Raw genomic sequence first — 26,120 nt, forward strand, 5'->3', positions numbered from 1 at the left:
ACTAGTGGCCTCTGCTTTCTTACACGATTGGAGGTCAGGGGTCAATCAGATGAAGTAAACTTCTCTTCACTAGTCTTCTGAGAAGTCAGTGACCAAAAGGCAGTTTGGATTTCCAAGGGGAGGGAGGGTCTTGATGGGGGTGGCAGTAGGGTGTTTCGGAGACACCGCTGCACATGCAAGAGATAACTTTCAATGAGATGTCATGGTTGAGACTGCAAGGGCTCCTCTCTGTCTTGCCACCTCCTGACCAATTGAATTATATTCATGTTTATAAGTTGCAAATTAAATATAACTAGGATAAACTATTTCTTTTCCAAGTCCTCAAGGGCACCACAGGCTCCGCAACCTGGAACTAGTAGTGGGCCCGGGTGGCCAAAGAGAGGAGAACATCATGCTGTGTGAAGTGCTGCTCATAGCTCCTCTTCAGGGCTTGGCAAGTCTCCAGGATTCCTCTGGACCTCAGTCTGACTCTGCATTGCCTCTGGAGTTCTAGTTCATCACCAGCCTCCAATGCTGCGGTCTTGTCTCCTGCTGTTCCATACTGGCTGCAAGTCTCTCCTCTTCCACCTCCCTCCTCACCCACTAGAACTGATGCTCAATACACTTGGCTCCAAACAATATGAAAGAGCCACTGACATCCTTGCAGAAATTCACTGCACTGAGCATGATTGACAGAGCGGTGCCCCAGCTCTGATGATAAGATGTACCACAATGCCAAGTCAGATGCCTAATGTCCCCTCACTGGGACTATTGGTAACCTTGTCATTTGGGTGGGTGAGCACTGAGCTGGGCGGCTCACTTGCTGGGTCAATATGGTAGTTTATCATTCGTTCAAGGAACTGGTAGCCCACAATTGGAAAGACTCTGTTATATCAGAAATGTGTCTTGTGGAAGAGGCAAAATCAGGGCTTGCTTAAATGCTTTTGGTGAATGAAACATTGCCTACATTCCAAGGTAAAGTGGAAAATAACGTTGATGCTGCTTTAAGGAACTTGTATGCTGGCTTTAATCAGTTGCTGACATTTTTTCTGGCAATATATGGGGCTCAATCTTGACTTGACATCCTTTGGGGGGTATTCCAGCAAACCTTTGACCTTTATAATCTCACTTCGCTTAACTCGCTTTTGTTGGCAATATGACGCTGTGCACATTACCCCTGTTAACCAGGGAAAACATGCTTAAAACAATGTAAAATTGGCCTACACCTGATTGTCACATTTAATTTACTTGTAAGTTCCTGGTAAATGGGAAAACCTGTACCCAGGGCCTGTAAATGTAATACTACTATTGGGTAGCAGCATGCTTTGTGGCACCAACTAAAGTAGCACTGTAAAACATGTTTCAGGCCTGTTTCAGGCCTGTAGTGCAGTTTTAATCTGCTATTTCAACCTGAGAAAATACAACTTTTTGCCAGGCTTAAACTTTCCGTTCAAGGGCAAAGTGCATGGTATTTAAAAAGTAGGACAAGTGTGTCTAAGTTTCACATGTTCTGACAGTGAAAAAACTCCTAAAGTCATTTTTCACTGTGGTGAGGCCTATTACCAAAATAACTCCCAAAGACTAACGCTGGGTTACCATATAACATTTAAAAAGTGCTAACCTCAGACTGGGAATGGACTGAAATATGCTGTTTATATTAATTTGAGTGAGAAAGTTGCCATTTTTGGGTCCAAACCAACTGTGCCTTTCTGCCAGTCTCCTGGGTCACATGACTGTGAATGGCTCTGCTGTTGGTGTTTGTGTATTGCTTCAAGATAATGAGACAAAGGAAACCTAGGTGTGAGGGATGTGGGTCTTCCTGACAGGATAGCAGGGACAGAGCTGTCCCATGCCCTGATTACATTTGAAATGGCCCTGCTGAATAACACACAAAGGAATCCGACACAAGGCCTGCCCTTCCTTTTGTCACCCTAAATAGCTTGGAGCAGGACCTGGGGAAGGAGAAGAACTGACCAGATCACATTTTTGGGTAGTGCAGGGAATCCCCCCACACAAAGGCTGGCACCAGGTATAGAAATAGGACCTCCTGAACAACTCTTCATAACACTCCTTGACCTGTGGAAGATTCAGAAGAGCCTTGCGCTCTGAAGAGGGAAGATTTGACCTGCTTGCCTCAATACCAGTCTACCTAGAGTGACTCCAAGGGTCAGTTGGCTCACCTCATGTGAGCTACGGGGACAAGGTACAGCAAGCTTCCAGAGGCCTCCCGGCAACTGCCCAGTTGACCAGCATCAACTGGACCTGAATGGACCTGCCTAAACCTTGCTGCTGGCCTTTCCTGGGGTGAGTCCTGATCCCTAAGAGGTGCCCCCATGCCGTGGACCCTTGACTGGCAATAATGTGATCTCCTCCTGAAGAAAAAGTGAAATCCTGATGTTTGGTGTCCTCATGACTGTGAAATGACTTCTATGCACTGAGAATTGCCCACCCATAAAAACTATCAATGAGTAGCTTCAGTGGGACTTGCTCTTGGCGCCGGCAATGCCCATCAGCGACGGCCGGCAATGTAAGACCTGAACTTTGTGCCAACAGTGACTGTCCATGACGATCAACCACCGTGAAGCTAAAGAGAAAAATGGGTCTTCATGCTACAGCAATGACAATCCATGACACCGAACCTGATTCCTTGTATTCGTCCTGCGCTACTTTGCGGTCAACCTGAACTGTGACTTTCCCCAGTCTAACTACGAGTGGTGCTTTGGGCTTCTTGACACTATTTTTACTTACAACATTGAAAATTAATTGCTAAGGTTCTACTGATTGGATTTTAGTTTTTCTGTGATCATTTTATTTAACAAAATGTACTCTATTTTTCCCAAATTTATTACTGTTTGTCAGCGGCATAAATACTTTTCACATTGCCTATGAGTTTTGCCTGACTGCTTTTCTGCCAAGCTCCCAGAGGATTAAGCAGAGGTTGATTTAGTAACTTTTGTGGTTTATCCTGACATGGATTGAGGTTATTGCTTGAGTGGTCTTTTGCCCCGCTCAACAAATAACTTAATTTATTACAGTTTAGTTTGAGATTTTCATTGAATGGTTGTGTTAGACTGTTTTATTGTGTGTGGTTGCACGATTTGTATAGAATTGTTTGCTAAAAGCCTTGTGTACAATAGTTTATTTTGTTAATGTTGAAGCTAGATGAATTTGATACAGAAAACATTTTTGTAGGGTGTCGTATGTGTAGACCCATGTATCATGTGTGTGGATCCGTGTTCTAAAGGACTTTTCCTTTTTTGTTGAGGCGAGTGGAAGGTTGTACATTCCCTGACCTGAACTGATTGTTTTCCAGATTGGCATGAATTGCAGCTATGATGCCATCTTGTGTGTGTACACTGTGGTATGTTTATGTTAACTTTATCTGATGGTTAAAAGTTTAGTTATTTTGAAGATTTTGGACAACTGGTGTTGAGATGGTAGTGCTTTGCCAAATATGGAACTTTCCCGAGTTTCGCAGCTCAAATATATTTTGATTCCCACACAATCCTGGGTGGTAAGTACGTACTCAATAGGAGCTAATCATGTGGAGTGCAGTATTTACTGTGTGGGCAGTTATCACTGGGTTGGGGTCAAATAACGTGTTTCTCTCAAACGTAATCTTTTGGACTCAAAATACATGACTTCTGCCCACCTCGATAGCACATGGTTTCACTTGACAGAAATTAAGCAGGTAAGCACCAGCGGATGTAACCACAATATGGTACTGGAATTCATGGTTTCTTGTTCTCCAAAATGTGTGTCATACTTCTTCCACAGGCGAGATAAAGTACATGGTTAAGCTGTCAAGCAGCAGAAGTAGAACTCTCATTCAGAGGGCCCTCAATGTATTATTGCATATTTCTGCGAGTTGAGTCAAATCAATGCTGCTGAACAGTCACTGTACTGTGATTACCCTAAGAGTTTATATTTTCACCTGTTAATTTTTCACAAGTGATTGGTGTTCATAATTCAAAATTAAAGTTCAATATTTGGCCATAAAGGTTTTTCATCAATGCCTGGCTGAACCAAGAACTTCAAGTAAGTCATCTCTTGATCAGCCTAATTTTGCTGAATTTTCATTCGAGATATGTCTTCCCTACTGGGATCTCACAATTGTGTTTTGTGCCTATGCACTACCCCTTCGTCACGAGGAGACCCTCTTTAATCTATTACCTTACACTATTATTTTCCTGGTGGTGGTGATAATATCGATTAGGTATTTGAAGGACCTGGGGCCAAAGTGTGTAAGCTTCCATTTCTGCTAAATTTATCAGATACTGTGCTGGGGAGGGACGGAGTCGGGAGGGAAACACCGTCCCAATCAAGTGAACACTTGCACAGTGGTAGCAGTATGGATCTTGTCAAACATGGTACAAAGTATTTTTCTTTTTTATCTGCATATGTAATTTAGACATATTTAGGCCAGTGGTAAGTTGTGCAAATGGCGTTGGAAAGTGAAACAGTTTCTAGATTTCACATTGTTAGTGATGGAAGGAGATGCATGTAAAATTGCAGATCTTAATAAAGTAAGGCAGTTATTAAAAATGCCGCACATTTCCTAACCCTATACCTGTGTAGTGGGCACACAGTTGACAGTGTGCTCAGGTAGATTCCAGAGAAAATGCATGAGTCATGATAGTCAGCAAATATCATGCTATTACACATGTATTCTACAGAAAGGGCAATTAATGCACATGTTGCTCAGAAAAAAACATTAAATAAAAAAGCACAACATACATGTGTACTATGTGCTATCACGTTGAATATTCTAATAACATTTCCTTGTACTTCTTCAAAAACAGAGTTGTGCTTTGTAATGACCATGAGATGACTTTAACACCAGTGAATATTCCAGTGGACACTGTCAAGCTCCGGATTGAAAAAACATCCATTCGGCGGGTGCCTGGTGAAGCGTTCCACCTTTTATCCAGCCTCAGGTTCCTCTGGTTGCCCTATAACTCTGTGGTCAGCCTCAGTCTCATCACCTTCCGAGGTCTACGGAGGTTACAGGAACTCCGGCTGGATGGGAATGACCTCGCCACATTTCCATGGGAATCTTTGAGTGACATGCCTCAGCTCAGACTCCTGAACTTGCACAACAACCAGTTGACTTCTGTTCCCAAAGAGGCAGCTCAGTACATAAAGAACATCAGCTTTCTGGATCTCTCCAGCAATAAACTAATGACACTTCCTCAAGAGTTGATCAAAACTTGGATGAACCTTCAGTCGGCTCCTTACATCATGAATGATCGGTCAAAACTTATTTTAGGTAAGAGGAATATTGTTGATGTGCTACCAAATGGAAGAGTGCATGCCGTTTTTTTATTTTGTTATTGTTTGTGTTCTGTAGAGCTGCTGTCTTAGACAATCAGAAGCCCTGTGAACGAGAACATTGCTGCTCGGAATTTCTGTAATCTCTCTGTGGAACATTGGGGCATCTGTTCTAAATAGAGAAAGTATGTCCCACAAGCAGTAACTTTCGCTGACAAAAAATAGACATGGCAAACACTTTATATGCATAGTTGAATTTGCATATGTGAGTAGCAGGCTGGCTTTGGTTTTGTCTCCACATTTGCTTTGTCTTAGACTGCTTTTTGCCTGAGTGTAAGGAGGCTTAAGTCCATAATGCACTCAAATACCAGTTCAAATAACAATTTTCTGGAATGGGGAAATCGAGAGCTGCAAATGTACGAATGAAGAATGGGAAGGAAGGCCTTTGTAAATCAGCTGCTATGTATTTCTATGGTAGATGGGAACCAATAGCCAGTGACAAACCAGTAGTCGTAGACATATACTATCGGGGCATGCTATTGGTTTAAAGCAAGAGAGAAAAAATAATAGGGTAAACACTGCAATCTTAGGGACCTAGGTGACCTTCAATGTATCAATATTTAATCTCTGTGGGATCCCAACGGTGTCTCACAAAAAGCTTTTTTGAGGTCATGAATGCCAATATGGAACCACACATGAGAAGAGACACAACAAGGCCAAATATGAAGTAATTCACTAAAAAATCAATCATTAAGAAATTCACCCATATGTTAAAGAAAAGAGAATTGGCAGTGCTTTGGTGGATGTTTGATACATGTTGCATGCAGTGAAAAACAATAATAAAAAACAGACTGATGACTGCCTATATCTAATGTTCAGTCTTGAGGGGACCAAGCGTATGCTTAGAGAGGTTTGTCCAATTAGGGCAATCTCAAGGCAGAAGACAGTATTTTGTAAGCAGTCTAAAAGAGGCAAAGTTGATGTTTCGAGTCTAGGATGTGAAAAATGTCCTTATTTGCTTTTGTGGAATTATGCAAAACTATGCAAAAATTTAATAAATTATGTGAAACTATGAAAAATACAAATATTTCACATAGCACTATATTTCAGGGCAAAGTGCGCACTCGCATCCATTTTGGAAATGAGAATGTCTTTCATTAACAAAAATACTTAAAAACCACGACATGGACATTTTGCCCATTTACGTTGTTCCCGTGAACCGATCCTAAGACTTTAATGAACATGGCGCAATGGGGTAGTTTCAGGAATTTTGAGTGACAATTGTAATGTGATATTCGTGAGATTACTGTGGCATAAAATAAATCTCAGCTGGATTTCGTTCCGACCTTTAGACAAAACTTGAATAGTGTCTTCTTCAGAGCAAACCACCCTATAATATTTTGGTGTAGCACCTTTACTATAGGGTGGCAGTTGATGAGAAAAAATTGAATTTTCAACAAATGATAATATTGAGCATAATGAGAAGTCAGTATGGGCCATCAGAAGCCTAAACATAAGGCTCAGGGAAAAAAAAATCCGAACATCCTCACAACCAAAAGCATTCGTCAAATGGTAAAGTAAAATATATATGCAATGTGGTAAGAGGAATTTCATTATTTCTACAATACTACAACAGAGGGAGATATGTTTGATCCATGAGCTTGCAGAAGTTCACTGACTGGTTTCTACTTTTAGCTTGTACAAATCAGAGGACATTTGCTTTCTTAACACTAAGAACAATCACACCATATTTGCTTCACTTGCTAATGTTTACTCAGTAATCAGTGGTAGAATTACTTACTGAGATAAACATAGAAAAGAAAACATAGATAAATGTATCTACGTCAAAACTGTAATAGGCAGAGGGGTGCTTAATTTGTTTTGTTAAAGCTCTGCAAAATAGAGACCACACTTGTCTATTAACCAGACTGGAGAATTGTCCAATTGTCATCGAAGAAACAAATTAGTTGGAGAAGCCAGAAATCATGGGAACGAATCTTGCATAAATTAGTTATTTAGGTTTCTACTTATGTCGAACGAGTGGGCTCCTCCTAATGACAGCTATTGTAAACAACGATTTACAATGACACTGTCATAGGACCCCATCCACAAAGGGCTCCATTCCTAATGGGGATAGGATATATAAAGTGCTCCATAATGAACAACCTCCATTTTGTTCTCTTAAATTGCACCCTGTTCCTGCTTCATTCATACATGGGAATTCATTCATTCCTCTCAGGGAAAGGTTCCGATTTCTACTTAAATTATTGCAAATTAGTTTGTTAGAGCTTTAGCGTACAGCCCTTACAATCATTCAGAGTAAAGCATTCAACACCATTGTGAGCTCAATAATCAGCACACTCAGTAATTATGGTTCAGGAAGTCTCTTTTGCAAAGGATGGACCCAAATCAGCATGTAATGCAAGTGGAATAAAATAAAATACACATTGCCAACTGCAAGAATAAAATACAGTGTGAAGGATTATGGGAACAAGATATAACTAGGGCTCCTGGTTTTATGGTATTTGTTTGTACATTTCCCTGTGTATTTAGCATATTTATTTTATTCCTTACTTTATCGGCATTTAGCCATAATTATTTTGTGCTTAGAGTAAAAACAAAATTAGGCTGCAAGAGTATATTTCCACATTTATTTAAACAACAAATGCTTACTTATGTTTGAATACCCAATGGGAGTTAGACATTCACAGCACATACAGTCATATGAAAGCATTTGCATTCTAGAACATCTTAAACAACTGTACTGCCGAAGTTAGTTAAGCTTCATTAGTAAATCCTTTTTATGTTTTTTAACTCCTCTTTCTGCCAATCTATTGATCAAGCAGTAATGACTGACAGTAGGGATAATTGTCCTAAACACAATATTTTCGGTATTTTTCCACATTTAAAATTAAACGTAGACCGGAAATAGAGAGCTTTTTGTCCGTATTTATCTGTAAAACTCAGTTAAAACGGAAAACTGAGAGCCTTAGGTGTAACTTAGAAAATATTACACCTTGCCAATATGCTTCCTTGACATAGGCAGTAACTCCATAACAAAATATCAATGCCTCTTATGGATAATTTACATGTGGCCCGGTAATCTCAATGGGGCTAGTAACAGGAGTTTTTGTCTCACTGGGATAACATGGACTTTACCTATGGGTGAAGTTTCTAGGTTAAATACCGTGAAAAGGTGGACTTATCTTGCCAAAGGTTATTATTGCCATCTTGACTATTCATGGTTTTTAATGCCAATAGACTAGCATTCCAAAGTGCAGGCCACCGAAAAGAAAGAGTTCTTCTACCACTTCCCTTAAAACAATGTAAAATCATCAACTCAATTATATGATGGACTGCTCTTTGTTGCCAACTGACTATTAAATCGGAGGAGTTAATAGTTAGTTGTCCTGCAAGCAGGAGTCATTACTGAGCACAATCTCAATATCCCCTATGTGCTATACAGAGAAACAGGAAACTGGCAGACAAAGTGACCAGATAAAATACAACTTTAAAAGTAAAATGAATTAAAAAGGCTCAAGTCCAAAATCTGGGCTACGATTGCCATCCACATGTATATGGTTGAAACTGAAGACATCAAAAAGTTATAAAAACCTCAAGGTTTTTCTTCATCACTAAGAATTTGCAGTGACAGCTTTCCAGTGACCCTACCCTTAGCCTTAGTACATCACCATTGACTTCAAATTCAAGATACTGTGCACCTCTACAATCAAAATTAAGTATTCAGATATTCACAAACAGGATGGTTGGAAATGAAGTGAAAGAAAGAAAAATTGACAATCCACCCATGAAAAAATGCATGGGTCTTCTGAAAATAACATACATTTTTTAACGTGTCAATGAAGGATGGCACCTTAGAAAGATCTAAACAGATGAAGGACTGTCTGGCTATTCCATCTGAAAGAGATGAAAAGTAAGGACCTTTATCGCTCACAGGTTATGCACATGTATAATGAAGAGAAGAAAGCATCTTCAGGATAGAGACATCTTGCGGGCTGTGGTGGTTAATAGGTAATGCTGGAACTGCTATTCCATAGCAATGGTGGTAACACCATCTGCAGTGGACTCCAGGAAAATACCCTGGCTCATGGCACAGTTTTCTTTTTACAAATGAAGTGCTGGTGAGATCAATTTCATAGGTCTGGAAGCAGGAAAGATCAGCCTCCTTTCCCTTACTTCCTTACTGATGTAACAAGAAAAAGCATCTGGGGGAAGGTGCAAAGTGCTCATGTCGTATAGCACCTCCTTACATTCTGCCAACAAAAAAAGGGTGTTCTGCAATATACTGGTGAAGTATGCCCATGACTTTCAATCCCCCTCTTGCTAAAATTGGAAATCAATTTGGTTCTTCAGTGGAGAGTTACTAAAGTAAGGAACAGGTAGCCAATTTTTTTAATTATATGAAGATGCTATAGAGACCCTTTGGGAAGATGTAAGTATGGATAATTTATATACTAAGGAGACTACTAACAGGGCTGGACTGGCCATAGTAGGCGCTGGGCGTTTCCCCCGGTGGGTCGCCAGGGTGGGAGCCGGATTTGGGCCCCTGGGGGTCAGTTTCTGTTACCAGGGGGCCGGCAATATCGGGCCCCTGTAACAAAATCGGCCAAAACCGGCTCTGTAAACTGCTCGACCTCACCCCCATCCTCCCCCCAGGGGGGCCGGCCGATCAGTTTGCAAGGGCCGGTTTCAGTTCTCAGTCCGGCCCAGACTACTAATGCTGTTTCTGCCTACGCTGAGCCGCATTTAATGAGCTATTGTGGTGCCTTCTTTAGTACATACCAATGATAGAAATGAGTAGAAGCCCCAGCACAAATTTGGCAAGACAGAAAAAATATAACTATGGCTGCTCTCTAACCACTGAACTAGACCATACAGTTCTTCAAATAAAATGAAATGTGATGAGTGAAATACAGCTCGAAAAGTTAGAGAAGTGATTTACTCACATCTCCTTGGGCCAGATTTACAAAGAGGTCAGGTCAAGCAGCACAACAGATAAAGTTGCTGTCCTATGTTGCATGAATGAGAGAGAGACCACAACTGCACCCTATCTACTATGAAGTGGCGGCGCTCTGCTCTATACCTGCGCTGGCTCACTTTTGGCAGCCATGTGCCAATGTGGGCACACTTGCGCTATAGTGCAAGGGTGTCTGAATTGTGGTCAGCATAGTTTTTGGGCAGGTAGAGGTCCATTTCTTTACTTAAACTATGCTTTAAGGTATTTTATTTCTTCATATGTGTGCTGTTGAATGAAGCACACATGCAAAGGGGAAAATGAGAAATTGAAACATTTCTCCTCATTATGGCTGTGTAAAAGGAGGCAAACGCCTATCGGAAATTCTTTTTAGACTGGGACCTGCATCAAAACTCATGGGTGGTTGCATGGGAACACCCAGGCACCACTCATGGAACTCACCCTTAATGCAAAGTAACACAAGAAAGCTCACTGCACTGTGTGTTGCATTACTTTACGCTACAATCCAACGCAGGTCACCATTTGCATTGGATTGTAAATTTCAGCAGCAGAGTTTGTGTTGGGTCTGCATTTAAAAAACAACAAAACAACACAAACCAGATGCAAAGTCTGTAAATCTGGGCCCATGCTTCCAAGCAGACAGACCCTGAATTTGATGGTGGACAGGGAGAACCATTAAGAGGTTGGGTGAATTCAAACAAAAACTTCAGGACCTACTTTCAGGATCAGCATGTAGGGTGCCATAGAAGAGACATTGACAGTGTAAATGAAGTTGGATGGACAGAGTTACTCATTCTGCACTCTGTGTGCTTTTGAAGGTGTGGCCCTAGCTCTATGTTCAATGGTGCCAAGAACCCTTCTCTCGGAGAGGCCTGTAAATGTCCACTTGGCCATGCCTGCTACTCATAAGCTGTGCACATGCACAGAGTTGCTTCAACTGTATGCCACCTCCTGGAAGTTGTATACCTAGAACGTGCCCCCAGGGATTTTTTTTGCATGTGGACCACTGTTAGAACCGGCGGTCTCTAGTTGGCAGAGGTATACACTTCTGACAAATAGGGACCAACCAACTCCAGTCAGGGCAAGGGGATTACACACTCAGATAACCCCTGCTACCCCCTTGGTAGCTTGGCAGAGCAGACAGGCTTATCTCAGAGGCAGTGTGTTAAGCATTTATGACCACATACAGTAATAAAGTGAATACACTACAGATGGACACGACACAGAAGTTATTATAAAAATAGTATTTTTATATAAGGCTTAGCACAAGACCAAATAACGACAAAAATATACCACAGTCTTAATAAGTACTCTTTGGAAGGAAAAATAATAGTTCAAGTAAGGTTTCTTCTTGGCAAATAGTTCTTTAGCAAAGTATTCTTCTGAGCACAGTTCTTTGGCAACAATGTAACCCCCACAGGAGTCACACGACGTCGAGTCTACAGGATTCCCAAGGTTCGGCGTCGACCGCGAGGAGCGCTACGCCGAGCCTGGAGTCGCAACAGACCCCACAAGTACAGTACCTTGAGAAACGAAGAAAACGATGATCCACGGCGTCGAGATGTCGGCGTCGAGGTCGGCGTCGATCGTGCCTCGGAGTCGGATCAATCCGCAGCGGCGTCGAGGGACGTCGGGCCGGAGCAGCGCTCACGGCGTCGAGTAGGGCGTCGAGTCGATGCGATCAGCAGCGGCGTCGGGACGGGGTCGCTTGGAGGTAGAGCCGATACTCACTCCTCACTGGCGTCGATACCGGCGTCGAGACGGGGTCACTTGGAGCCGGGGCCGATACCCACTGCTCACTGGCGTTGCTGCTGGCGTCGAGACTGCAGATTTTCCCTTGGGTACTGGAAACAACACTTTCCAGCAATTCAGCAATTCAGTAGATGGTGAAGTCCTTTGGCCCTGTGACTTCAACAGGAGACTGGCACTCTTCCAGTCCTTGGAGATTTCCTAGCAAGTGTTCAGAGAGTACACACCAAGTTCCTCTCTCCTTGTTCCTTGGCAAAAATAAAAAAGCAGCTTTCAGGTTCCTCCACAGCAAAACAGCACTCTGGCAGAAAGGGGAGGCAAGTCCTTAGATCAGCAGGCTTCTTGTCCTTGGTACAGGTTTCCTTGTCAGAAGTGATCTGAGTTCTTGGTTCAGGGGTCCTTCTCTTATACCCCTTCTTCCCTTTGTTCCCTTTGTCCAAGCAGGGAGATTCCCACCATCTCAGGTTTGTTGGGGGTGTTGCCAGGCAGAGGCACCTGGCCTATTCACTGAGCAGGGCAGGGTCCTCAGCCGCCCAGCAGGAGGCGGAGCCAGTATTGTCACTGGCAGGAGCAGGGCTATCAGTCGCCCAGCAGGAGGCGGAGCCAGTATTGTGTCAGGCAGGGCAGGCTACTCTTCCCTCACTCTATGTGTAAACGCCCCATTCACCCCACACTGACTCACTCAGACCTCTGGAGCCACCCAGCCCCTGACACACACACCAAACCAGCAGAGACCGGTAGATAGTTGGACAAGAAAATAGCCACTTCTAAAAGTGCTATTTTCAAACATAGAATTTAAAAACCATCCATCCTAAAGGGTGTGTTATTAAATTCTGAGTTCAGGGATACTAAACTCGACTTGCTACCATGCTCCCTGAGTCAGATAGATTATAATGGAGTTAATAATCAGTCTGCCCAGTCTGGCCTATTGGAGGCAGGTAGCCCTTCAATAGTGAAAAACGAAAATGGCTGTAATTCACTATTAGGTCATGCCACACACATCAGGGCATGACCTACCCTTTACCAACAATTCACCCTGCCCTAGGGCCTACCATAGAGGTGTCTGAAATGTGGCAAAGGGAAGGTTTAGAGACTGGTAAGTAGGTTTCCTTACCAAGTCGACATGGCAGTCAGGGACTGCACGCAGGCGCTGCGGCGGCAGGCCTGAGACACATTTTACACGCTGCTTCTGTGGGTGGCACAACCAGTGCTGCAAGCCCACCAGCAGCAGTTAACTTACACGCCCTTGGCACACGCAGTGCACTAGACTAGGGTCTGAACAGTAAGTCAACCAAGCCAATCATGGTAACACCAATCAATGTAACAATTTAACATAGGGAGCACTTGCACTGTGGCACTGATCAGCAGTGGCACAGTGCCCAAAGCAATAATCCAGCAAAAACATCGTAAACAGAGGAGGCAAACAGAAAAAAATGGAGGAGAGACTCATGCCAATGATGCCAGGTCTAACACGTGTCCCCTCCAGCTGAAATGTGGGGAGAACTACCCTTCACCCAGGGAGTCCTCATCACTAAGGCGGAAAAATCTGGACAGACCATCAGCATTGGCGTGATCTGTACCAGGGCGGTGTTCCACCGTAAAGTCCATCCCCTGTAGGGAAATGGACCACCTCAACAGCTTTGGGTTCTCACCCCTCATCTGCATTAACCATCTGAGGGGCCTGTGGTCTGTCTGAACCCGGAAGTGAGTCCCAAACAGGTAGGGTCTTAGCTTCTTCAGCGCCCAGACCACAGCAAATGCCTCACGCTCTATCGCACTCCACCTTTGTTCCCTGGGAAGTAACCTCCGGCTGATGAAGGCTACAGGTAAGTCTCGGCCCTCCTCATTCATCTGTGCTAGAACAGCCCCCACACCATGCTCTGAAGCGTCTGTCTGGACAATGAATTCTTTTGAAAAGTCGGGTGCCTGGAGGACCGGTGCTGTACACATTGCAGTTTTCAGGGTGTCAAAGGCGTTCTGACAGGCGTCAGTCCAGATCACAAGTCTCGGCTGCTTTCTGGAAGTCAGCGAGGTCAAGGGGTGCACAATGTTGCCATACCCCTTGACAAACCTCCTGTAGTAACCCGTGAGACCCAAGAAGGCTCTCACCTGAGTCTGGGTTTTGGGCGGTTCCCAAGCCAGGATGGTATCTATCTTGGGTTGCAGGGGGGCCACCTTGCCGCTCCCTACTTGGTGCCCCAAGTACACCACGGAACCCTGCCCAATCTGGCACTTACTAGCCTTGATTGTGAGGCCTGCTCTGCGCAGGGCCAACAACACTTCCTGGAGGTGGCGCAAGTGTTCCTCCCAGCTGGCGCTGAACACTGCTATATCGTCCAGGTAGGCGGCGCTGAAATCTTCCAGCCCGGCCAATACCTGGTTAACCAACCTCTGGAATGTGGCAGGGGCATTCTTCATCCCAAAGGGCATCACACGGAACTGGTAGTGCCCATCTGGTGTGGAGAATGCAGACCTCTCTTTTGCCCCATCAGTCAAGGCGATCTGCCAGTACCCAGACGTTAGATCAAACGTACTAAGGTACCGGGCAGCCCCCAACCGATCGATGAGCTCATCAGCTCTGGGGATGGGGTGCGCGTCAGTCTTGGTGACCGAATTGAGTCCTCGGTAATCCACACAGAACCGAAGCTCTGGTGAAGCACCAGGCGCTGCAGCCTTTGGGACCAAGACCACTGGGCTGGCCCAAGGACTGCTAGAGGACTCAACCACCCCTAAGGCAAACATCTTGGAGACCTCCTCCTTGATATATGCTCTGACCTTTTCAGTCACCCTGTAGGCCTTGTGCCTCACAGGAGTGCTGTCCCCAGTGTCCACATCATGGACACACCACTGAGTGACACCAGGGATTAAGGAGAACAGATCAGGGAATTGTACCAACAGATGGCGACAATCTTGCTGCTGCTCAGGGGTCAGTGTGTCAGAGAGGACAACACCATCCACTGACCCATCTTTTTCTTTTGCACACAGGAGGTCAGGAAGAGGCTCACTCTCCTCCTCCATCCCAGCATCTGTGGCAAGGAGCATGCCCACTTCGGACCTTTCTAAGTGGGGCTTTAACCGGTTGACATGCAGGACCCTTAAGGGGTTCCTGGGAGATTTCAAGTCCACCAAGTAGGTGACATCGCTCTTCTTCTCCACAACCTCAAACGGTCCAGTCCACCTGTCCTTGAGCGCACAAGGTTCCACAGGGGCCATGACCCAAACTTTCTGACCAGGTTGAAGCTCAACCAGAGTGGCATTCTGATCGTACCACCGCTTCATCTCTTCCTGGCTGGCCTCCAGATTTGCCCGAGCAAGATCTCTGAAGCGCCGAGTCTGGTTCCTAAAGGCCAGCATGTAACTATATACATCCTGGGGAGGTTTCCTGGGAGATTGCTCCCAGCCTTCTTTGACCAGACTCAAAGGTCCTCTTACCGGGTGACCATACAAAAGCTCAAAGGGGCTGAACCCTAGAGACTTCTGTGGCACCTCACGGTAAGCAAACAGCAGGCATGGCAAGAGGACGTCCCATTTACGCCTCATTGGTTCTTCAAGACCCATGATCATGCCTTTTAGGGTCCGGTTGAATCTCTCAACCAGCCCATTACCTTGAGGGTGGTAAGGAGTGGTAAACTTGTAGGTTACCCCACACTCCTTCCACAGAGACTTCATATAATTCGAAATGAAGTTGGTGCCCCGGTCTGACACCACCTCTCTGGGGAACCCCATGCGGGAGAAAACACCCATCAGTGCCCGTCCCACCACGGGGGCCGTCACTGTACGGAGAGGGATGGCTTCCGGGTACCGGGTGGCATGGTCCACCAAGACCAGGATAAACCTGTTGCCCATGGCTGTCTTGGGGTCCAGTGGCCCCACAATGTCAATTCCCACTCGCTCAAAGGGGGTACTGACGACGGGAAAAGGTTGGAGGGGAGCCTTCTGCTTCCGCCCGCTTTTCCCACTTGCCTGGCAAGTTTGACAGGTCCTACAATGGATATCTGAATCCCTTCTCATCTGGGGCCAATAAAAATGGGTGACAAGCCTGTCATAGGTCTTGTCCTGCCCCAGATGTCCAGCTAACGGAACGTCATGAGCCAACCCCAGTAGGAAGGCTCTGAAGCGCTGGGGTACCACCAGCACACGGGCTGACCCAGGTTCAGCAGCCTTAGGCTCGCTATACAGGAGGTCGTTCTCCCAGTAGACCCAATGTGATCCTGACTGATCACCTGTCGTTTGGGCTGAGGCCTGCTGCCTCATACCCACAAGAGAAGGGCACACTTTCTGTTCAGCACAAAATTCCTCCCTGGAGGGACCACCATCCTGCTGCCAATGGGTCAGCTCGGGCAGGTCTCCCAGTTCGGCCACTTGTTCTCCTGTCGGTTCCAGGGCATCCCCCTCAGGGTCTGCTCCCTCCTGGACCGCGGGAACGATGGGGGACGGTTTCCCGCGCCCCCTGCCTCTTCTCTTCACGGTTGGGACCTGGGCCATACTTTCAGGCTCCGGGCCCCCATCAACACCCTTACTGACTGACATGGACCGGGTGGTCGCACACACCCACTCAGGCAGACCCAACATTTCCAGATGCGATTTTCTCTCCACCTTAGCCCAAGGGGAGTCCTCCAAATCATTGCCCAATAGACAATCAACAGGCATGGCGGGCCTCAGAGCAACCTGAAGAGTACCTGAGACCCCCCCCCACTCAAAAGGAACTTGAGCTACCTCACACTGACTCTGTGAGTTGTCAGCAGCTACAACGGGGTAGAATGCATGAGGGACCACCTGCTCTCTGGACACCAAGTGACACTTGACAGCTGTCACACTCGCTCCGGTGTCTCTGAGAGCTTCCACCCTATGGCCATTAATGGTCACCCACTGCCTATATTTCTTAGTGTTACTAGGCAGAGGGGTTGGAGGGACCATTTCCACGTCTCCTAAAGAGACCAGGGACATTTCTGCGGGACCCCACCCACCGGGGGCACCCATCTCATCCCCTCCCAGGGCTACACTCGCTACCTGACGAGGGGGTGCACGCGGCGGTGCATTCGAATCCTTCATGGGACACTGGGGATCATAATAACGGTGTCCCACCTGCTTACAGGCATAGCAGGTCATGGGGCCCCTGTGAACAGGTTTACCTGTCGGGGCCTCTGGCTTCTTTACAGGGGGAGGCTGGGAACCCTTCCCTTGGTTCCCTTGGGGACTACTTTGGGGCCCTTTCTGAAACTCCCTCTGTTTACCCCTGTCCCCCCCACTCTTCTGCTGGGGACCCTGCCCACCTTTGGCTGAGTCTCCCACTGGACCCTTGTGGACCCTGGTACTGACCCAGCGGTCCGCCTCCTCAGCAAGTTTTCTAGGGTTAGATAGCTTGCTATCAACAAGGTGCTGGCGTAGCTCTGGAAAACAGTTATTAGACAAGTGCTCCCAAGCAAACAAATCATAAAGAGCATCATAACTATCAACCTTGCTACCCTTTATCCAACCATCCATGGTTCTGCAGAAAAAAGACACATATTCAACCCATGTAGTACCAGGCAACTTCTTACACTCTCTAAAGGTTTGTCTGTACTTTTCTGGAGTTAAGCCATATCTCAGCATTAAAGCATCTTTCATATGAGTATAAGACATCCTATCCTCAGCAGGAAGGCTCAACAAGGTATCTCTCCCCTCGTTTGTAAAGCGGCTCCACAACCCCGTTCCCCAATCCTTCTCAGGGACCCGGTGGGCCAACAATGCTAACTCATATGCTTTAAACCATTGGCTAATATCTTCATTCTTACTGTAATCCTTGATCACATCTTTAGGAAAATAAAACCTACTTTCTGCAGGCACAGATGGAGTGCTGCCACCAGAGGGATTCAACTCTAAACTCTTAGTTTTAAGCTCCATCTCCCTCACCATCTTCTCACGTTCAAACGCTAATTTCTCTCTCTCAAAATCTAATCTTTTGCTCTCCATTTCAGCTTCTCTCTTGCTTCTTGCATTCTCTAATTCCAACTGCCCTCCTAATTTAAGTTTTGCCATTTCTAACTTGTACCCCCTCTCCTTCTCCCTGTCTTCTAATTCTTCGGGGGAAAGGCTCCTAGAGGACGCACTACTGCCTGGAGATGACACTGGCCCATCTGCGGGCTCTTCCTCCTCTTCTTCCTCTTCCGGTACCACCACCGGATCAGAGGGATTTCTGGCCTCTAACCAGGCCTTCAGCGCTTTGAGGAAGTCGTCTTTCCTTGTGAGACCTGTGGTAGGAACTTTAAACTGCTTGCAAAATCCTTTTAGATCCTTTAGCACGTAGGAATCTATCTTCTCCTTATCAAATTCCCCCACAACAATCTCCACAGGTGTAGCAACTCTGGCATTCTCCATGGTCAAAACTGGCAGTGTTTAAAAAAATCAGATCCAGGAAAGCGGAGAACAAAAATAGGCAATCCTACCAAAACAGAATGTGGCTGCGTTATGGTCTGCTTTCACTATGTAGCGTACACTAATCACTGCACATGAGTCATAAATGCAAAGTTCAATCCTCACCGCTGACCACCAATGTTAGAACCGGCGGTCTCTAGTTGGCAGAGGTATACACTTCTGACAAATAGGGACCAACCAACTCCAGTCAGGGCAAGGGGATTACACACTCAGATAACCCCTGCTACCCCCTTGGTAGCTTGGCAGAGCAGACAGGCTTATCTCAGAGGCAGTGTGTTAAGCATTTATGACCACATACAGTAATAAAGTGAATACACTACAGATGGACACGACACAGAAGTTATTATAAAAATAGTATTTTTATATAAGGCTTAGCACAAGACCAAATAACGACAAAAATATACCACAGTCTTAATAAGTACTCTTTGGAAGGAAAAATAATAGTTCAAGTAAGGTTTCTTCTTGGCAAATAGTTCTTTAGCAAAGTATTCTTCTGAGCACAGTTCTTTGGCAACAATGTAACCCCCACAGGAGTCACACGACGTCGAGTCTACAGGATTCCCAAGGTTCGGCGTCGACCGCGAGGAGCGCTACGCCGAGCCTGGAGTCGCAACAGACCCCACAAGTACAGTACCTTGAGAAACGAAGAAAACGATGATCCACGGCGTCGAGATGTCGGCGTCGAGGTCGGCGTCGATCGTGCCTCGGAGTCGGATCAATCCGCTGCGGCGTCGAGGGATGTCGGGCCGGAGCAGCGCTCACGGCGTCGAGTAGGGCGTCGAGTCGATGCGATCAGCAGCGGCGTCGGGACGGGGTCGCTTGGAGGTAGAGCCGATACTCACTCCTCACTGGCGTCGATACCGGCGTCGAGACGGGGTCACTTGGAGCCGGGGCCGATACCCACTGCTCACTGGCGTTGCTGCTGGCGTCGAGACTGCAGATTTTCCCTTGGGTACTGGAAACAACACTTTCCAGCAATTCAGCAATTCAGTAGATGGTGAAGTCCTTTGGCCCTGTGACTTCAACAGGAGACTGGCACTCTTCCAGTCCTTGGAGATTTCCTAGCAAGTGTTCAGAGAGTACACACCAAGTTCCTCTCTCCTTGTTCCTTGGCAAAAATAAAGAAGCAGCTTTCAGGTTCCTCCACAGCAAAACAGCACTCTGGCAGAAAGGGGAGGCAAGTCCTTAGATCAGCAGGCTTCTTGTCCTTGGTACAGGTTTCCTTGTCAGAAGTGATCTGAGTTCTTGGTTCAGGGGTCCTTCTCTTATACCCCTTCTTCCCTTTGTTCCCTTTGTCCAAGCAGGGAGATTCCCACCATCTCAGGTTTGTTGGGGGTGTTGCCAGGCAGAGGCACCTGGCCTATTCACTGAGCAGGGCAGGGTCCTCAGCCGCCCAGCAGGAGGCGGAGCCAGTATTGTCACTGGCAGGAGCAGGGCTATCAGTCGCCCAGCAGGAGGCGGAGCCAGTATTGTGTCAGGCAGGGCAGGCTACTCTTCCCTCACTCTATGTGTAAACGCCCCATTCACCCCACACTGACTCACTCAGACCTCTGGAGCCACCCAGCCCCTGACACACACACCAAACCAGCAGAGACCGGTAGATAGTTGGACAAGAAAATAGCCACTTCTAAAAGTGCTATTTTCAAACATAGAATTTAAAAACCATCCATCCTAAAGGGTGTGTTATTAAATTCTGAGTTCAGGGATACTAAACTCGACTTGCTACCATGCTCCCTGAGTCAGATAGATTATAATGGAGTTAATAATCAGTCTGCCCAGTCTGGCCTATTGGAGGCAGGTAGCCCTTCAATAGTGAAAAACGAAAATGGCTGTAATTCACTATTAGGTCATGCCACACACATCAGGGCATGACCTACCTTTTACCAACAATGCACCCTGCCCTAGGGCCTACCATAGAGGTGTCTGAAATGTGGCAAAGGGAAGGTTTAGAGACTGGTAAGTAGGTTTCCTTACCAAGTCGACATGGCAGTCAGGGACTGCACGCAGGCGCTGCGGCGGCAGGCCTGAGACACATTTTACACGCTGCTTCTGTGGGTGGCACAACCAGTGCTGCAAGCCCACCAGCAGCATTGCCCTTGGCACACGCAGTGCACTAGACTAGGGTCTGAACAGTAAGTCAACCAAGCCAATCATGGTAACACCAATCAATGTAACAATTTAACATAGGGAGCACTTGCACTGTGGCACTGATCAGCAGTGGCACAGTGCCCAAAGCAATTATCCAGCAAAAACATCGTAAACAGAGGAGGCAAACAGAAAAAAATGGAGGAGAGACTCATGCCAATGATGCCAGGTCTAACAACCACCATCTGTAAAATGGCACTGCTCCATGAGAAAAAATGTTTTCTCATTTACTTTGGGCCATGAGTTCTGCACCTGTGCCATGGCTTTAGGATTCAATCTGCACCTCACCAATGAAGTCCAACAAGGAAATGTTAATATTTGCATGCAGCTGGGTATTGCCTTGGATGCCTGAGGTGGTCTGTTCCATATAGAGTGTACTAAGAATGATCTGCATATGGCAGGTCCCTCTCTGCCCTGGCACAGTAAGAAAAATGAAGATATTTTGGACTACAGCCTAGAGTAATTAAGTATGACTGAGGTGAACAGAAGCATTTCATCCATAACCTTTAGTATCACTCCTCTCCTAAAGACACACACACACAAACACATATTCTAGTACACATGCACAGAAAAAAACATACTCCCACACTGAGTTATAGACACATTCATACACTAACCATATCCTCTGAACCTAATTCCCTGCCCCTCCACTGAAATGTCAGACGGATATGATGAACTATTCAATTTTTTAGGTCTCGCCTACGCAGTGCACATGCGCTGATTAGGGAAAAAGACCTGTAGCAATTGCTTCGGTTTTTGTCCCAAAAATGTGCACGCATTGCATTGCCTTCACTGCCAACGCGTGCATGTTTGGCGATTCCCTTGCGGGAGCGAGCTTGACACCATATGTTTGTAATTAACTTGCAAACACATAGTGCCCGTGGCTCGCTGCCGCAAGGGAAACACTTTCACTTTTGCCCACACATTTATTTAGGCGCGCACGCTTGTTATTAAACGTTTGTGGCCTGAGGCTTATTTCAGCATAACAGGGATGTGCCTCCATCGTTTAGACCCCATAACTTGAACGGTTTCTCTTCACGGGAGGGTTGGGAGGTTCTTTAGAATGATAACTCTGCCTTAGCATCCAAGCAAGACCGACGTGCAAGTCTTTCCAATCAGTATCAGGTACCATGAATGTAAACTGATCTCTGCTTGTTAAAACTTCTTGCTGGTCTCGAACTTCTTATATCGAGCGCAGTCATGTCAATAACTCCCACATCGCTCAATTATTTCTCATTTTTGTCTAATATACAGAACTTTCGAATGCTTTCGCCTCTGCCAGTCACACAGTTAAAAGTCTTTCCCGCAAAGCCTTCTATCACGTCACAAGTCACCAGTGGAAAGTTTATCAGAACCGATACTCAGCAAAGCTTGACGTCACTGTCTGATGCACTGCATACAGACAGTTTAGTCCGCGCGAGCACTCAGAGTGTGCACACGCGCACCTAGCCATAACACTGCAAAGCCCAGAATAGCAGAGCACTTACGAATCTCGTGGGTGGCGACCTCTCGGGTGTCCTCGCTCTTTGAGGGGTGCAGAAACCCGCTCAAAATGTCCTTGGGTTCCCGCAGGCCTTTCATGGTGCGCCGCTTTCTCCCCTCTCAGCTCTGGATGCGTTGTTCCGGCCCCTCTCCCCAAAGCTGGACTAGACCGGGCTTCCTCAGACTGGAGTCCGGTCTGAGGTGGAAGCGGCGGCGGCGGCTCTGCTCGCTCCGGCCTCTCTCAGTCCTCTGTCAGGGTTGTGGGACAAGCATGGCATGCTGACAGCTGCAGCACGAAGCCGCAACTGAAACCCTCGGCAGCACACACACACAGGGAACCGGTTAGTTCACTTTGTTATCGACACTGTTGTGAAAAATATTCGTTTTTTATGGAAAGACCTGCGACTGCTAAGCAACGACCGATGAGTTGAAGACCACCAGCAAGGAGATCCTCGAAAGCCATTTTTTATTCTTTTGAACGTGTCTCCTAGGTTGGATGAATTTTGTATTAATTTATTCACCCACCTAGTGCTTTAAACTGAACTATAGCAGGGAAGGTACTCACTATTTAGAGTACCTGCTTGCTCCTGAGAAGTGCTGGACGGTACTCCCCCATTACATGCATTGCAGCAGTGCTGGTACTATCCCTTTCAAATCAAAGAAGTACAGGTACTCAGTACCAGACTTTACCCGCCCATTTAAAGCACTGCACCCACCCTCTTAAGAAATGTACACGTTTCGTGATATTGAGCCCTTAAACTTGTATGCACTATCAAACTACTATTGTTGAGGTGGTAACATAATACAAATACAATTTTATGCAAAAGGGGTGAGGCAATAAGTAAGTAAGTAATACGTTTATTGTACAGTTAATTAAAACCATAACAACTTAAAAGGAAAAATGGTGCACCGAATTTTCAAAATACTCAATGAACATTAAAATTAGCAAAACTCCATTGGTCGGGTAATCTGAGCAATATAGTTTGTTTAAAGTGCAGGGCGTATAGGTCTAACCAGTTCTAAAATATGCAATTTAATTCTTGAGATAAAACATCATCACATAACCACTAAAATTCATAGTCAATGTAAGAAGTTGTTCACAGTACGAGGTAAGCAATGTATACACTGAGCTGTTTTATAAATGCAGTGACCTATATAAAATGCCCCATATTGCCTTTCAATATACACCAATAGACAATACTGTATAAAAGGAAAAAGTGTTTTGTGCTGACTAGAACTATCACTCCTATTACCTCCAGCATACCCTCATGGTACCTACCTCTCCAAGGGGGAGATGCAAAATGCATGGATCCCCAAAAGAAACGCCCAATATAGTCTTCATTAGGGCAATCTTAAATCCCATACTCTTGCTTCCCCTGTAAGGTATCTATGCATTAAAGCGTCTAATACTAATAACTAGAATAGTAATACATTTGTCAGCTGATTGTACTGCAAGTCTCAGCGTGCACTTTAATGGGTTATGGTCAGTTTCCGGTCTAACTGATATGTCAAAGGGGCCCAGTCGGGCAGCCAAACCTTCAGATAAACAAGCATTGGCATAGCCAATAGGTCTCGCCTTTGGGACCTTATAAGTGTTTAGCCATGCAACAGTTGATGTTGTTGCACCAAGGATATTGTGCTGCATAACTAAATACTTATAAGGTCCCTAAAGGGAGACATATTGGCTATGCCAATGCTTGTTTTTTATATTTTCGTGGGGTTGAACATCTACAGCACTGCTGGCAGACTCATTTAAAAGACATTGCAAATAGCCAAAGGTAAGTGCAGTCTGTCTGCTCTCAATTTTACATTTTTAAAGAATTCCTGATGCCTAAACAAAACATTTGTAAAAGAACTGTAAAATAGAAATATTTGCCTACTGAAACCTTTACCTGTAGGCCATGACAATGATGCGCTTGGTCCTTCATATGTTTCCACTTCCTTATCCCTCCTTACAAATACACAAAAAGTATAAGTACCTCTCACTCCTTTGATATAGCCTTTTCATCAGTACATCAGTAACAGTCCTTGAGCTCGGTTTGACAGTCATGAACGCTCACACAAACTGAATGCACAAATCAGTACTTCACACGGAACCAGCAAAGAATGCACACCAGTGTACAGGAAATTAAGCACACTAAAATAAATAAGCAAGCATTGACAACAGTTCCTGCTTAGCTTCCATCCCAAACGTCACAGGACCTGCAGATCAATAGCCCATCCATGGCCCTAAAGTTATAGTTAAACCAGCAATGGTGAAGCAACATCAGTCCCTTCAATAGGAGACCCACAATGCACATGAGCTCATACTAACTGCATTGAATTGAAACAATGTATTCAAGGCGACACCCTGATTTTAAGCAACAGGTTTGTTTGGTGCGTTGATGCCCATGACACACAGACCACAACTCACAAACAAGTGCACTCCATCACAGAACGAAACAATAGCACTTGCACTGTTCTGCCCAGGCAAGGCATACATATACCATATCTTGTCTGGATGTTATTCATAGACAAATAAGGCTCTAAAATCATATGAAGCAGGATTGATAGGGTCCTCCCAATCCCATTCTCGTTGCCACTGAAATGATGAGGCAGAGGAAAATGATTATTGTAGTTTTAGTAATGTATATGGACACAACACCACCACACAACATTATTTAGTTATCTGAAGTACACCTACCCAGGTGACTCAACTTTCTATGGTGTACATTGCAATACATGCTTTTACCACGCATGAGTTTACTACACATTTTATTTTACAATGCATGCCTTTCCACGCTCACAAGTATAAATAAGGTAAGTAAAAATAAGTTACCTTACCTACTGGTGATGGCCAGTATGCAGTTATAGTGAGGACCTACTTACCGTTGGAATTTATTTTTTTGTTTTGCCTATAACTTTGGCGCCGTTTGATGAATCTACACAAAAGTTTCAAAACTAGTTTGCCATTCCCTTCAGCTGCTGTCTTGAGGGTGGCTCGTCAAGCAGGGGCTAAGAAAAAGGAGGGTCCCAAAACACATTTTCCCCATGCAATCTCCCATTGGGATTTTGAACACGACTACAACCCGAGCCGCTGAAAGGAACTTAACCAGATTTGGCAGAAAGCTTGCTTTTGGTCCAGAAAGAGCCCTTTTTGGTGTAACCCATTCAGTAGTTTTGGAATTATTAAAGAAAAAAGATTAATAGATATCTAGGGAATCTCATGGTGAGATTTGTTTGGCTGCCAACACTTCAACCAACAGTGTTGGCAGCCATCTTGGGACTTGGACGCAGCCGAGTCACCAAGAAAAAATAAAAAAATAAAACAGAAGGGAGCAGGGTAGGAATAGCCTGACCCCCTAGGCCTGGTGGTGGGGTCCCACAGGGACCCTGCTAAGGGGCAAAAATGTATTAAAAAAAAATCCTGCAAATCCATGGGAAATGTGAAAAAAAGCAAGCGCAGTTACCGTGCTTGCTTTCATTTTGCCCTCCTCTAACTATAACTGCTGGATTTATATTGTCTTGTGTGTGTGTTGAAATGTGATATCTCTAAGTATAACTGCCGGAATAGTCTTGTGTGTGTGTGAAATGTGAACCTAACTATAACGTCCCTATATTAGTGAATATATATGTATAGATACAAATATATTGTGCAGCTTGCTGTGGCACATAAATAAATATATATATATGTATATATGTAATTAAAAAGTTATATATCTATATATACAAATTCACTGAAAAAACCATAGGTTTCACACACGTTATAGTTAGGAATTAGCATTTAAAAAACCTTGCAAATTCACTGAAAAAACCATAGGTTTCACACAAGTTATAGTTAGCTGTACATTTCACTCGTAAAAAACCAATGAAATTCCCCCGTTATAGTTAGTGCAGGCAACTATAACTCACGCTACCGCAATCCTCTGCTGATGCTAATACTGTATTTAGACACTTATTTGCCCATGTCTTCTTCCATTAAATTTTAGCTATACATATATTACAAATATTTTTTTTTCATAAAGACACATATGTCATCAGCAGAGGATTGCGGTCGCGTGAGTTATAGTTCCCTGCACTAACTATAACGGGGGAATTTCATTGG

General features: G+C 45.1%; 1 protein-coding gene across 1 annotated transcript in view; it reads left to right on the plus strand.

Annotated features, from left to right (window-relative positions):
• LRIT1 (leucine rich repeat, Ig-like and transmembrane domains 1) overlaps nt 1-26,120 on the plus strand; it is a 120,355-nt gene that overhangs the window by 7,661 nt on the left and 86,574 nt on the right. Inside the window, exon 2 of the mRNA XM_085608478.1 lies at nt 4,782-5,248. Coding sequence (XP_085464604.1) covers nt 4,782-5,248 — 467 coding nt within the window. The remainder of the gene's footprint in view (nt 1-4,781; nt 5,249-26,120) is intronic.

Source organism: Triturus cristatus, chromosome 1_2 (genome assembly GCF_964204655.1).
Source record: "Triturus cristatus chromosome 1_2, aTriCri1.1, whole genome shotgun sequence".
NCBI classification, from domain to species: Eukaryota; Metazoa; Chordata; class Amphibia; order Caudata; family Salamandridae; genus Triturus; species Triturus cristatus.